This window comes from Arachis hypogaea, chromosome 2 (assembly GCF_003086295.3).
Source record: "Arachis hypogaea cultivar Tifrunner chromosome 2, arahy.Tifrunner.gnm2.J5K5, whole genome shotgun sequence".
NCBI lineage: Eukaryota > Viridiplantae > Streptophyta > Magnoliopsida > Fabales > Fabaceae > Arachis > Arachis hypogaea.
In genome coordinates, this window is record NC_092037.1 from 30,388,888 (window position 1) to 30,403,630 (window position 14,743).

Here is a 14,743-nt window from a genome sequence, read left to right on the forward strand (position 1 = left end):
AATAGATTTAGTAACTTTAATTAAAGAATCAATTTACATACTTTAAAGTCTTAAAAAGCTCTACATATAAACCAAAACCAAAGTTTAAGAAGGAAATTACATATCAATGATAAATGGGGAACATTATCCCTATAATCAGGGGAGGGGCTACGATGATACAATGAACTGCCGGTGAATTAGAATATAAAATTATAAACTCTTGATTGCATGAATCTTACTATTTTTACTTTTGCATTGAAAGCAACTTTAACAATTGACAATTAACAATGGAAATATATTTGAGGTTGTCTCTATATAAGTTCCCAGAAGCTTGTTTTAGAACTAACTAGTAGCTCCAAATTACATATATTAAGTACAACCGACCATATCATTTCATATTTATCATTCAACCTCAAAGCTCAAGGAATGCATTAACAGATAGATACCAAGCCTTATTTGTGTTCTAATTACAAGGTGAATGGTTCATCTGTTTCTCTTTCTCAGGGATCTTTTTTATTTACCCTTAATTAATTTATTTTCTTTTCAAAATAAATATAGCTTCATCTAGTTGGTTTGCAATGAATGTTTCACAGACACCTTGTTCTCTATGCATGCTAGGAGTTTTCTTCAATTAATTACTGGTCATAAATATTTCTCTATAATTTGAGGCTTGATCTTGGTATGGAAAGAACAATACTAGATGTTATGTGAAATGATCTAATTTTAATTTATGTTTTGAAATAACAGAAGTTAATGATCTCTACAAGTTGTACTTAGGGAAAAGAAGTAAGAACTTTTAACCATGCTACCTTTTTAATAAAGTTGTAGCAATTTATTTTGCATCTTTCGTTAGTTTTACTGTGATGCCACTTGCTCAATCCTATATAATGTAGACATCCCAGCCCAATGGAATATATAAAATATGTACATATATCATTATTCTTTTAACTTAAAATTAAACAACGTAGGTTGTCAAAGATGGAATGGATAAGAATGTGTTCTTTAACCAGCAATTCCTTCCTCCTCGAAATATGCAAGCTGAATGAAATTGTTTCTGAAATTCTAGTTTTGTTACGTTGTCTTGTGTGCCTTGTAAGATTAATATGGTCACTAAAACTCAACTTTACATTATTCGCAGGTTTATAACATGTTAACCATAACCCTATTCACCGTTAATTCCCAAGTATCCGACCCTACCCGCAGATAATAAAAAAAAATGCAATATTCAATAATCTGATGAGATCTTAAGGTTATAATTTAGTATTTATATATCACTAAACAATTTTAACTTTTACATAAACAAAAATTTTAAACTTCTAATTGAAGATCTTGATTTGGTGATTAAAGACTTTATATATCAACTAAAGGTTCTTGGTTCTTCAACACTCAGCACATTTTTTATATACAGATTCTCTCAATGGTGTGCATATATTTGTTCATTTATTAAGGTGTGATTGTAATACTTCTTAATTTTTGTAGTTTATTTATTGTCTAAAAAAATTACTTAAATAAATCAAGAGATTGAGAAAGGAAAAAATTTCTTTAGGAAGATAGCCTACGAAAAAGAACATATGCAAATCATGATTCTGAATTAGTCGCTCTGCCCAACAAAACTCAGAAATATCACAACTAGAGACCACAGAATCATAAACAAAAAATGAAAATGAAAATGAAAATTGAATAATATCTAAAACTGAAATTTTATTTTTCAACTTTGAATAACAGCAACAGATAGGTTTCAAAATTGGTTACCAAAAGATGAATCCACTGTTGACAGGGCATTGAAGAGATTATCAAGCACAAGCTCTCACCAAGAATATGGAAGCTATTGAAGAGCTAAGCAAATATGAGGAGACCATCAAACATTTATTCAAGCTTTTAAACAAAGTTTGCCAAGAAAGAGATGAAGCAAGATACCAACTTCAATCAATACTAAAAAGTTCCCAACCAAGTAACACCTCTTACACAAGCCATCACTTTTCACAATCATCAATGGAAATTACTAAAAAACCATATTTGAGCAACAAAGCATTATTCTCATATTGTTCAAATGAGAAGCTTCCTTCTACTTGTGATTCCTCACATCATGCTAGAACAAAAAAAGAACCAAGCAAGTTGGCATTATTTCCAAACCATGAAAACAGAACCACTACTATAGAAAAGGGTGTTTCAAAATGTGATTTTGATCATAGTGCTTCACTTGTGATTGATGAACTTGTTTCGGGGAAGCCTTTGCCTCAAAAGGGTAGGTTGCTAAGAAGTGTAGCAGAAGCTGGACCTTTGCTTCAGACACTTCTTATTGCTCCTCTTCCGAAGTGGCAAAACCCTCCTCCTTCTCCTCCTTCTTCTTCTTCTTATCCTCCATCTTGCATTGTAAATGATGATAAGGATAATAACAGTGTTGGTGATCAAAGTGCAAGTGTTATTCCAACCTCTTTGAGTTTGGCATTTCCTGGGAATTACAGTGGAGCTTCTTTGCATAATAATGCATCATCAGAGTTTGAGTTACTAGTGAAGAATGAGCCAATTTCATGGGTGGATCATAAGGATTCAAGTATTTTCCACAATAATCATATGTTAATTGGAAAGAAGAGAAAGCTTATATGATGCTATGGTGATCCTATTTGTATGATTTGTATCATAATGTATCATAATTTTCTTAACTCCTTATGTAAAATATAGGTGTTTGCTCTAGTGCATAAAGTTTGGTGCCTAATTTGTGTTTGTGTTTATAGAGACTAGTGTTGGCTAGCTTATGAGTGGCTTCAAAATGTTGTGTATCATGCAAAATTATAAAAGAAATCGGAAAATACATGGATTCACTTTTTCTTTAAATAAGTTGGAGTCTTGGTGAGGTATATTTTGATATCATCAAATCAGATAAAGAAAATAAATAAATTAAAAGAGTTATCAAAATAATTTTGAAGATTATTTGAAAAAGATGATTGAACTCAAGCAGGAGTTACACTAGAGATCATTAAATATAGATAATTCGATTATAAGTCTAACTGAAAATGATTAATGTACTAATACTGGATCAACAAAGAAGTTTAGGAAAACAATAATCCAATATATTAGGTATTATTGAAACAAAAGTTCAATGGATAACCTGGTAAAAGATTTAGGCATTTAGCAGAGGCCAGCAACATCAGAAACAATAAATGATACTACTAATAAATAAAAATAAGAATCTATATTTTTTATATTAATTTTTTTTTTAATTTTCTGCAAACATCAATCTTATCTTACAAAGGATGCCCTCAACCTTCCTTTTCAGCACACCACAACCACCACCACAACACTCCACACCCAAACTTCCAACCACCACCACCGCCGCCTCCGCCGTCGCGCCAGCGACCACTCACTTACCGAACGCAGACAAGTTCGCACTCCTAATCGACAACGTCAAGTCGGTCCACCACCTCCTGGAAATTCACGCTGCCGTCCTCCGCCGTGGCCTGGAGCGCCACCTCCCCATTCTCCCCTTCAAACTCCAGCGATCGTACTCCTCCCTCGGCCACCTCCATCACTCCCTCTCCGTCTTCAACCTCACTCCAAACCCCACCGTGTTCTCATGGACCGCGATTATCTACGCTCACGCCCACCGTGGTCTCTTCCACCATTCCCTCACCCTCTACTCCCAAATGCTCCAAACCTCCGTGCAACCCAACAACTTCACCCTCTCTTCACTACTCAAAGGGTTACCCCTCGAACCCGCCATGGCCCTCCACTGCCACGTCGTCAAGTTCGGTTTCTGCGACGACTTGTATATCACAACGTGCCTGGTTGACGCTTACGCTCGCGGGGGTGATATTGTTTCCGCGCAGAAGCTGTTCGACGAAATGCCTGAGAGAAGCTTGGTGTCTCTCACAGCTATGATCACTTGCTACGCAAAGCACGGGAAGCTCGCTAAGGCACGGAAGGTGTTTGATGAAATGGAGGAGGAAAGAGATGTGGTTTGTTGGAATGTTATGATTGATGGGTACACTCAGCATGGGTTACCCAATGAGGCTTTGTTGCTGTTTAGGAAGATGCTTGGTGAGAAGAAGAAAAGTTACAGTAAGGTTAGGCCTAATGAGGTTACTGTGTTGGCGGTGTTATCTTCTTGTGGGCAACTTGGTGCACTTGAGTCTGGTAGGTGGGTGCATTCTTACATTGAGAACAATGGGATTGGGGTTAATGTTCAAGTGGGTACTGCTTTGGTTGATATGTATTGTAAATGTGGTAGCTTAGAGGATGCGCGCAAGGTTTTTGATGGGATTTCTTGTAAGGATGTGGTGGCTTGGAACTCCATGATTATGGGGTATGCCATTCATGGGTTTTGCGAAGAGGCTTTTCGGTTGTTTGATGAGATGCGAGGAATGGGAGTTTTGCCAACTGATATTACCTTCATTGCGGTTTTGAGTGCCTGTGGGCATTCTGGTTTGGTTGCCAAAGGATGGGAGGTTTTCGATTTGATGAAGAACAGATATGGGATTGAACCGAAGATTGAACATTATGGGTGTATGGTGAATCTTCTTGGCCGAGCTGGGCACCTTCAAGAGGCCTTTGACCTTGTAAGGGGCATGAAGATTGATCCTGATCCTGTTTTGTGGGGAACTCTTCTTTGGGCTTGTAGGCTTCATAACAATGCTTCACTGGGAGAGGAAGTTGTGGAGTTCCTTGTGAGCCACAACTTGGCAAATTCGGCGACTTATGTACTCCTTTCCAACATGTATGCTGCTGCTGGGAACTGGGAAGGTGTTGCAAATATAAGGTTACTGATGAAACAGTATGGAGTTGAGAAGGAACCTGGTTGTAGCTCAATTGAGGTTAACAACAGGGTACATGAGTTTCTTGCTGGCGATTTAAGACACCCAAAGAGCAAGGAGATATACTTGATGTTGGAGGAGATGAATTGTTGCCTCAAGGCCAAGGGTTATACACCAAAGACAGATATCATTTTGCATGATCTAGCGGAGGAACAAAAGGAGCAGTCCCTGGAAGTTCATAGTGAGAAACTAGCTTTGGCATTTGGACTAATTAGTACTCGTCCAGGAACCCCAATCAAGATTGTGAAGAACCTTAGGGTGTGTTTGGATTGTCATGCTGTGATGAAGATGATGTCTAAGATCACTGGGCGTAAAATTGTAATGAGGGACCGGAATCGTTTCCACCACTTTGAGAATGGTTCATGTTCATGTGGGGATTATTGGTGAACTTAATTCGTTAATCATGAAGTAAAATTCCTTTCATATGGGGAAAGTACAACCGGTGTTAAATTTCATTAGTAGATACTGAGATGTATGTTGTATACTATTAACAAATTACTCACACCACTGTTACTCGAACCTCTACCAATCTTGGTTATTAAGATAATGAATTTGTCAAGATCCAAGTGCATTTTCTGTTCGCTACATATCTATATCATCTATATTCCTCTCTGATGTAGTTTTAGCTCTCTAGAACATGACAAGCTCCCTTGACAGTACCAACACCAGCGCCACGATCAACACAAGCACAACTTCGATTAATTATACCACTCCAAACAGTTCAGTTACTGGGGTTAATTCTTCCAAGCTGTTATGGATTCAGTGGAACCTGGAGTTGGTGGTGTACCTAATCGTTTTCTTGGAATTACACCTGCTTATTTGTGGCAAACACAACATCAACATATGACATTATATGTGGTATGCTATTTAGCAAAATGTGAACATCAGCTTCTAAGAAAGGACCTGCTATGATAGCTTATATTTTGAAGTGATTCAGTTGGTCATGTTTTCCTTGTTGACACATGAAACACTTTTTAGGATATGACAGAATATCGCATGTCCCTCTCACGTGAGGTAGAGGCCCACTTTAAACTGAAATGCGATAGATCGTGCAATGCCTTTGTTTTGGATGACAATGGTAAGTTTGACCAGCATATGACTGATCTTATATAGGCAATTGAGGTTAACTGATAATTTTTTCTGTGGTTTGGCATTTGATTTTCTTGCTAGCTGATTTCCTTTTTTCCTGACTCAGATTCTTCATCATCAGGAGTTCAAAGTTCACGTTCTTGGCTTATAGAAAGGTCTGAGCTCATTCAATTACCTTAATCTTAATTGTTTTAGTGGTTGGCAAGTTGTATTGATTTTTACACAAAAACCATTAATTGTTTTTCATTGGATAAAGAAATGTTGTTATAAATTGGACCTACATGTATATTCAAACCCTTGTTTGAATCATATGACATTTAAGTCAGGACATGCTGTTTTTTTCTTTTTTTTGAATAAACTACCATTTGTACCAATGAAAGATGGGTTTTGTGTGATAAAAATACCAAAGCTCTAATTTTTTGTTGACCTTTTAATAAAATTCCTAAATTACCCTCATCTTTTATCTTCTTCCTCAAATTCCAAACTTTCTCAACTTTCACCACCACCACCACCAACATCTTCCCTGATTATCACTGCCTCCCCTACCCCTCTCCACTGTCACCACCCACCATCGACACCACCAGCACCACCATCATCATCTCTTACCACCATCATCTCTTTTTTTGTGGGATCAAACAAGCACCCAGAACCTGATCTCAGAGCATCGAAAACCTCAAAGATTCTCACAGGTAAGAAACTAGAACAAGGGCGCAATCATGAGAGACAACAAATTGTTGTACAAAACAAAACTCCAAGTGTTCAACCCTAAATTCATGACTATGTGCTTGATGTCTCACAGGTAAGAAACTAGAACAAGGGCGCAATCATGAGAGACAACAAATTGTTGTACAAAACAAAACTCCAAGTGTTCAACCCTAAATTCATGACTATGTGCTTGATGTAAACCATCTCAGTGGTGATTGTGACAAGATAAGCAAAAGCCAAAGAATAAGCATGTAAAAGCAGAATAAGTGGCGACATACCCCGGCACCGACGAGGATATGGAGAAAAATGTGAGCTTGGAAGGGCAAGGCTACTGGCGGAAGACGGTGTCCACAAGGGCGACGAGGAGAGGGGTGAGAGATCGGAAGACGATGAAGGTGTCAACATTGGCGTGGCGGAGGAGGTTGGTGTTGGTGAAGATGGCGAGGAAGAAGACGAGTGCGGCCGAGAAGAAATGCTTGGCAGTGTGGATAGTGAAGGGATAGTGGTGGAGGAACCCTAATTTGCCGAGAAGGTAGACTCCGAGAGCGGAAGTGAGGTATTGGAGTGCGGTTAAGAGGCCGGGGTAGTTGAATCGGGTGATGGCGTACTTGATGATGGTGAGGAGACTGGAGCAGAGTGCGTAACCGACCACAAGGAAAGGGGATTATGTGGAGAGGGGGAGGGGAGGCAGTAGTAATCAGGAAGGTGTTGGTGGTGGTGAGGGTTGCGAAAGCTTGGAATTTGGGGAAGAAGATAAAATGTGAGGGTAATTTGGGAATTTTATTAAAAAATAACAAAAATTTAGGGGTTTTGATACTTTTGTCACACGGAACCCATCTTTCATAGGTATAACGTTAGTTTTTTTATTTGATGGGTACTTTTGCCAGCGTTCGCAAAGTCCATTTTATGTAATGATTGTGTTAATAGAAATGATCAATGCTCAATATTTGTTTTATCTCTGTTTGTCTGAGTAACAAGTATCAATGTTATGCAAGTCTTGGTTTATTTAGCACTACAAAGATGGAGGATTTTTTTCCCCTTAAAAAGTAATCTATTTCATTTAGGTTTCTAGGTGATCGATCACATAGCTTATCTTTGCCATTACTTATGTCTTATGCCAACCAGCACCATTTGAGCTTTGAATGAAATTTCTAATATGAAGTGAGCAACATATCATTAATTTGCTGATTGCATGCTTCAGTATTTGTAAGTTCCATACTGTACATATATCCATGATTACGACTCCACGCTCGTCATATTACTTCTTTTTCCAGGGTCAAGCTGTTGATTGAGGAGAATGAAAGAGCCCACTGATTTATTACTCAGTTTGAGTGGGAAAGCTAGTTTGTAGTTGGGGTTGAATTAAAGGAAGTTCAGCAGGTGGAGAGGGATTATGTCTGGTCAATAGGTGTGTTTTTGGGGAGGAGGAATTCTCAAGTTTTCTGATAGTTGTACACTATACACTGGATTTTCTTTCATTTTTCTACCTTATTTTCTTGCAATTGGATACCAGTTGTAACAACATTATTCTCCATCAGGTCTTAGAGCAGATACTTGGAGTGCTTAGCAAACTTGTTAAGGATTTGAAGTTGGATCATCAGCATAAATATGTGAGTGACTGTAATATGATAAATTCCATGATTTGATAGTTAATGCTGTATCTTGATTTTTCCCAATGTGGCAATGTATTTTGTAGGATGAGCTGCAGAAGACATGGCTCTGTAAAAGATGTGAGACCATGAGTGCAAAATTGAGGTTTGATTTTTGATGTGCTCCGTTTACGATGTCGTTATTATCCAATACCAATTTGCTTCCAGGTATTTGCTTTGAAATTATATGATAATAGAAAACCACAGAAGTGATTCATTTGGTAAAAAAGACAATTTGCTGTTTCATTTTCTTGGTAGGGTTCATTTGAAATTCAGTTTTTCTTAGTCTAATTTCCTTATTCGGTCAGTTTTTAAACTTCCACCATTGGCTATTCACCACATCATTTCTTGGATGACTTTTCCAACATTCTTTTTGGTGCTTCCCTGCTGTGACTATTCTGTTAGCCTCTAGTCCACCACTGGTGTGCTCCCATCACCGTACCTTGTTGTTCTGCCACTATTCATTGTGTTTCCACCACTGTCCACCATGAACGGCTCTTTTTGTTGTGTGTTTCCTTGATGACAAACCTCTTGTCGCCTTCATCTACACAGCCAAACCAAGTGGTCGCATTTTGTGCCAGTCACCATTGTGCCTCAATGTGCCTTGGAACCTTCTTGTGTCCTGTTCAACTGCAACAGCATCTGTTGTGCGTGTTGAAACAAAATTAGATAGAATGCTAGGAAGCCAACACTTCTAGGTATAAAGAATAAGGGAGAGGGGGAGGGGGTTTCGCTAGTATTGGTTCAAATGTAAGGCAAAAATAAAGAAAAACTGTTGAGCACTAACATTTCTCAAAAATTATCTACCAAAATATTGTACATAACATATATTTCAAAACATTAAAGGTTAAAAGATGGCTCATCCTTAAATGCTCCTTGTTAAGTATAGAGTGTTGCACACCTTAGTTAATTGTTAAAACTGAACTCTTTATTTATTATATTTTATTTGAATGGTCTGAATTTAAAAAAGTAACCTGTCAATCAGGTTAACCATTTTTTTTTATAAATTTTAGATTTTTTTTATAAGTTACAGGATATTGGACTGAAGTCCAAAAAAAAAATAATATATAAATATTAAAAGCAATATGTCTGTACAATAAAAAAAATTACTGGATTTTAGAATTAAAATAAATAATACATGAAAAATAAGTTGAAAATCCATGTACTAAATTTAGAAAAAAAAAGATATATTAGAATCTTAAAAAAATGATATTAAATATATATTATGTATATAATATTAAAATTTAAATAAATTTTGTTTTGTGTAAAACAAAATTATAATATTAAATATAAATACAATAAAATTTTGTTATATATATATATATATAATTTTATTTTGTGTGAAACAAAATTATAACATTAAATATGAAGTGAATGATAAAAAATTTTTTATTATATAAATTTAATTTAAAAAACATATATACAACGTAAGAAGCAAACAATTTGAATTATAACTCTTTTATGAAGAAAAAATACTCTTAATTATATATTAAATAGAATAATTATTTATTAGACTCATTTTTATACAAATAAAAATTTTTCTTAGTTTTATATCTATAATATTTTATACCAATTAGCTTTAAAGTTTAATTATTTTTTGAATAAATTAATAAAAAATAATACAAATAATTATTTAAATATAATTATATTTTAATTTTTTATTTTATTACGTACACGTCGAGGATAATTTAAAATAAAAGATAATGGATTTATTGTAACTGTCATGTATTTTGTATTGTCATCTGAGAATTATGGGACCTTTATGAAGACCGGGATTCTTTTACAGAATCGATTTTGTATTTGGAATTAGCCAACCAACAGCGACGACAGACAAGCTTCTTCTTCTTTTATGGCTGCGATTTTTTCGGACTTTGAAGGTCATTCATGGCAGAGGTGGAAGGGAGTGGATTCAAGAGCGTCAAAATCTGTGGCTAACCAAAACGATAGTGGAAGCACCGCCAGCAAACAAAACAGCGAAGATGCTTGAAGACATCGCATCGACAATAAGAAGATTCGATCAAGTTTTCCTGAGTACTTTTGTAGTGCAAAGATCGTCGTTGTGTTAAACGAGGGAATTAGTTTTGTTTGTCGGTGTCAATTTGTTTATTCAACCTATGACCAAAAAAATAATAATAACAATAATAAATAAATTTAATTTACCTGATAACTTTTGATAGTAGGTTAATTTTTAAAGAGTGTTGCACTCTCTATTTTATTTGGAGTGCACTAGCTTTCGCCGTTAAAGATGGCATAAATTGAAATTTCCAGATTAGCTGGTTTGCCTCGCGTTTCATATTATATTTTGGTTTTATTACTTTGAAGGTCTTTATAATTTCAGTCAATTTTAGTATGCTTTTGGGCTGTTGTATATATTTTGATATTTTGAAAACCTTTTTAGTTTATTGCACTTTCTACTTCTTGTTTGTACATAATCTAGATTTTTATTTTAGTTTTACATATTTTTTTTATCTTCTTTTATGTTGGCTAGTATATTGTATATATATGGTTTAGTTGTAGTTAATTAGTGCGCAATTTACCTATATAAAATGAATGGAAGAAAATTTTACTCATGCAACAATTCAGATTCGTGTTCTATTAATTTTTTATATAATTTGTGGTAACTTACCACGTCTTAGTAAATTACACATAAACCGTGGTAACATACAACGATTTATGAAGAGGGCTTTATGAACATAAAACATGGTAACATACCACGGTTTATGAATAGAGCTTTGTAAAGATAAACCTTGATAACTTACCACGGTTTATGAGGAAAAAAAATTCTATGTATACACAGTGAAAATCATTGTGTTGAAGAGGAGCATTTTCATAATGGCAAGTAAGGATGAGAGTTTCCTAGTGTTAGTACATTGTTCTGGAAAAATTCAAAGATACAAGAATATTAAACAACTTAATATGAAATCAACATACATAATACAATGAACTCAACAACAACTACCATGAACTCAACATCTAATAATAAACAACTTAAGCATTCGTAATATAATGAACTCAACATCAACAAAAAAGCTCGTAACATCTAAGCATCCCTGGCAGCAGTATGTCCTCGCTGGTCACAGTTCCTCTGCGTATGGCCGGGCTGATGGCAGAGTCCACAACGCTTCGGGTGGTTTGGAGCAGTCTGATCCATACTACCCCGGATTCTGGTTGACTTTGGACGTCCATCTCTTGCACGCCTCATATTAGGGTCGAGAATGACAGCGGACCAGCATATGGCGGCCAGAGGCCTTCTAGGATAGGGGGCACAAACATTTGCTTGTACACGTTGAACACCTCAATCATATGATACACGTCATGAACATATGACGCCCAATTCAGACGTGAGTGGGCGCAACATGCAATGGCGTGACAACATGGGTAATGCAGAGCCTGAAAGTAGCCACACTCGCAAGTGTGATCCCTAAGCGAAACACGATAGCTACCAAGCGAGAAGTTACCAGTGGGTGTCGTCTCAGCCACCATATAGTCGGACTGGTACCTGTCATATAAAGTGACGGTAAAGCATCTCGAGTCTCTCATCACCAACGCCGGAAAAAAATTCATGCCCAGTCCCCATTTGTGCCTCCGCCATTTGTCCTTGGACCACGAATAGCTCAGCAAGCTTTCCGTATGTGGACTTATCCAACTAAGTTACCGGGAGGTTCCGAGTACCCTTCAACACAGAATTCACACATTCACTAATATTAGTTGTCATGTGACCAAATCGTCTCCCGCTATCCTGATGCTTGGTCCACTTGTCATATTCCATCCGATTGGCCCAATCACAAATAGCTGGATTCTCAGTCAGCATAATGTCAAACCAGTAATCAAACTCTGCTTTGGTCTTTGCATAGGCAGCATTCATCAACATCCTCCTCGCGTCTTGACCTTTGAAGCTGAGGCTAAAATTCGCCGCCACATGACGAATACAGAACGCTCGAAAAGCACGTGGAGGTAGCCAACCACCATCAGGGGCCTCAAGGGCCGCCTTCATGCCGTTATGCTTGTCGGAGATAAAGAATACCTTCCTGCGGCGTCACATGCTATCGTAGGTTGGACAAGAAAAAGAACCATGACTCCGCATTTTCTCCCTCTACATGTGCGAACGCTATCGGCAAGATGTTCGAGTTCTTATCTTGCGCTATCGCCAGCAACAAGGTACCTCCATACTTGCCATACAAGTGGGTACTGTCGATGCTCACGAGGGGCTTGCAATGTCGAAAAGTCTCAATGCAGGGTGAAAATGTCCAGAAAAGACGATGAAAGTAGACTGTAGACTCATCGACCTGATCCCCAAGTCTAACCGGAGAAGTCTTCAACACTGTAACCGTTCTAGCCATGGTGGACTGAGCCCCTAGCATCCAAGGTAGCAACTCGGCATACGTCGCTTCTCAATCTCTGTATATTTGTGCTATTGCCTCTTGCTTTGCCATCCAAACTTTCCTGTAACTAAGGATGAATCAGTAATCGGCTTCCGTTGCTTCCTGCAAGACCTTTTTCGTTACCGCAGCATCCGCCCTAACCAACAGATAGTGTAACACACCAATTACCCTAAGCTTTACCTCTAGCCGTAAGGCAAAGGTTAATCAGAGGTTACAACAATTTTAAGGCTTATACATATCTATATATAAAAAGAAATAATATAATCTAGAAGCCTGATGAAAGATATAGCTCAAAGACAGGATTTAAAAACGCAAAGCGAACTAACGAAGCGTCCAACTTAAAACACAAGAAACATACGTGATATAAACAATGATAATAGTAAAATAGTGTAATATCATAAGAAACTAGCCATGGCTCGCGGAGTTTAAGCCGGCTAGCCATACATATGGACAAGAGGAAACAAAAGTTTAAAATGGCTTATACAAGTTTTGTTCTCTCTCAAATACAGGCCTTTAGGCCAAAACAAAAATACAAAAGCGAGAGACAAATACAAAACAAACCGAAATACTCCAAAAAGGTGTCCGAATCCTTCGCTTCTGTCACCAACCAAACAATTCACCGAGGTAGGTTGCGATCTACATCTGAAAAACAACAACAAAGTATGGAATGAGAACCGGAGGTTTTCAGTATGGTAACAGTGCCCAATGATGTAAGATGTAAGGTCCCGGGACCCCGAAGGCATTCCTAGAACTTCACATCACATATGGATATTCAAGCTTAATGATATAAATAAAGAACTTAAACTATAAACTGGGTTATCTAACTTAGGGGAGTTCTAACTAATACTAATCACACCGCTGTATCCCACAGCCTTCGCCAGCCTAACCTCCGTGCGATCCCATCGCCACCACCTACCTAAACCCCTCAGCACCAGACAATCACATTTAACGCAAGCAAGTAATACACAGGTAATAATCATATATAGTAAGTAATTCAAGAAGCAAGTAGGCATATTATATAAGTAGGCAAACCCAAGTAGTCAAAGCAAGCAAGCACATAAGAGATGCATATGATGAATGCCGATCCTATTGGCTCGTGATATCACTTGTCGGTCTATGAATGCCAACCAGACACATCCTTTCGGATGTCACCTTTCTGCTTCCGAGGATATAGCGCCTAGCTCGCTCTTGTTCCGAGCATATAGTGCCAGGCTCACTATCGTTTCGAGGATATAGTGCCTGGTTCACTTGCATGCTCAATTCGAGGATATAGTGCCTGACACACTCTTGTGGCAGAGAAGGAAAACAACAACATATATAACTCATCACAAATCATTCCAAGGAAATAGTGCCTGGCTCACTATCCATATTCAACAAGATCATCATTCCTCTTTGAGTCATCAACTCATCATAACCATCATCATTCCCATTAACATCCTTAAACATTCATATTCTCAAGTTCATCCGTTTCTCACTTCGTTGTCAACAATCACCAAATTCACTAATCCTCCTTCCCTCTCAAACAAACTCATCCTCAATCCACCAGAAACCTAAATCCCTGTTTGTTAACTTTTTAGAATAAAACCAAACCAAACCTCCTAGGACCTTTCCCATGTCTTAATGCCCAAAACTAAGCCCAAGAATCATAAAATGGGGTTATAGAAACTTACAACCTTGTCGGGAAGGTGAAATAGTTGAAAACAAAGTTAAATTTGTGAAACAGGGCGTGTGCGTCCGCACAGGGGTGTGCGTGCGCACGCCCAGGAAGATTTTGAAAGTGTGCGTACGCACATGGATGTGCGTCCAAACAGCTACTAAAATTTATAAAGTATGTTCACTCGCACAAGCTGTGCAAGCGCCCCTAACAGACGACCCTTCCCGACTTGTGTTTGCGCACAGGTCTGTGCGTCTGCACAGGTCATAATGCTTCATTGATGCGCATGCACAACCTATGCTAGCGCTGCCACCAGAGCCCTTTCCCCTGCCTGTGTGTACGCACAGGTCTGTGCGTCCGCACATAATAGAATTTTCATAGGGTTGTGCGTTCGCACATATCAGAAAATCCTGAAATTATGCATTTTGCAGAATTTCAGATTTTTAACACCAACTTTGAATGATCATAACTTCT

The 14,743-nt window shown here is 37.7% G+C and overlaps 2 protein-coding genes, 1 long non-coding RNA gene and 1 pseudogene across 5 annotated transcripts; 3 read left to right on the forward strand and 1 right to left on the reverse strand.

Moving 5' to 3' along the window:
• The first annotated feature begins 307 nt into the window (after positions 1–307).
• Positions 308–2,817, forward strand: LOC112742228 (uncharacterized). Its single transcript, XR_011869368.1, has 2 exons — positions 308–453; positions 1,705–2,817. It is a non-coding gene; the product is annotated as an uncharacterized lncRNA (long non-coding RNA).
• A 280-nt stretch (positions 2,818–3,097) lies between these two features.
• On the forward strand, positions 3,098–5,349 carry LOC112742241 (pentatricopeptide repeat-containing protein ELI1, chloroplastic). The gene has a single exon (XM_025791482.3). It carries the CDS (start codon positions 3,234–3,236, stop codon positions 5,175–5,177), a length of 1,944 nt encoding a protein of 647 aa, XP_025647267.1. The 5' UTR covers positions 3,098–3,233; the 3' UTR covers positions 5,178–5,349.
• Positions 5,350–5,501: 152 nt separating this feature from the next.
• On the forward strand, positions 5,502–10,400 carry LOC112742250 (AUGMIN subunit 4-like). Of its 3 annotated transcripts, none has more exons than XM_025791494.3 (7): positions 5,502–5,648; positions 5,769–5,868; positions 5,986–6,034; positions 6,569–7,430; positions 7,859–7,992; positions 8,123–8,194; positions 8,281–10,400. In XM_025791494.3, exons 1-4 carry the CDS (start codon positions 5,544–5,546, stop codon positions 6,570–6,572), a joined length of 258 nt encoding a protein of 85 aa, XP_025647279.1. In that variant the 5' UTR covers positions 5,502–5,543; the 3' UTR covers positions 6,573–7,430; positions 7,859–7,992; positions 8,123–8,194; positions 8,281–10,400. The 3 variants fall into 3 exon arrangements, with proteins under 3 accessions (XP_025647279.1, XP_072072473.1, XP_025647274.1); XM_072216372.1 differs by lacking the exon at positions 6,569–7,430 and having other exon boundaries at positions 8,281–8,401; positions 10,020–10,400; XM_025791489.3 differs by having other exon boundaries at positions 5,986–7,430.
• On the reverse strand, positions 6,687–7,248 carry LOC112723421 (GDP-fucose transporter 1-like; annotated as a pseudogene).
• Positions 10,401–14,743: the final 4,343 nt, after the last annotated feature.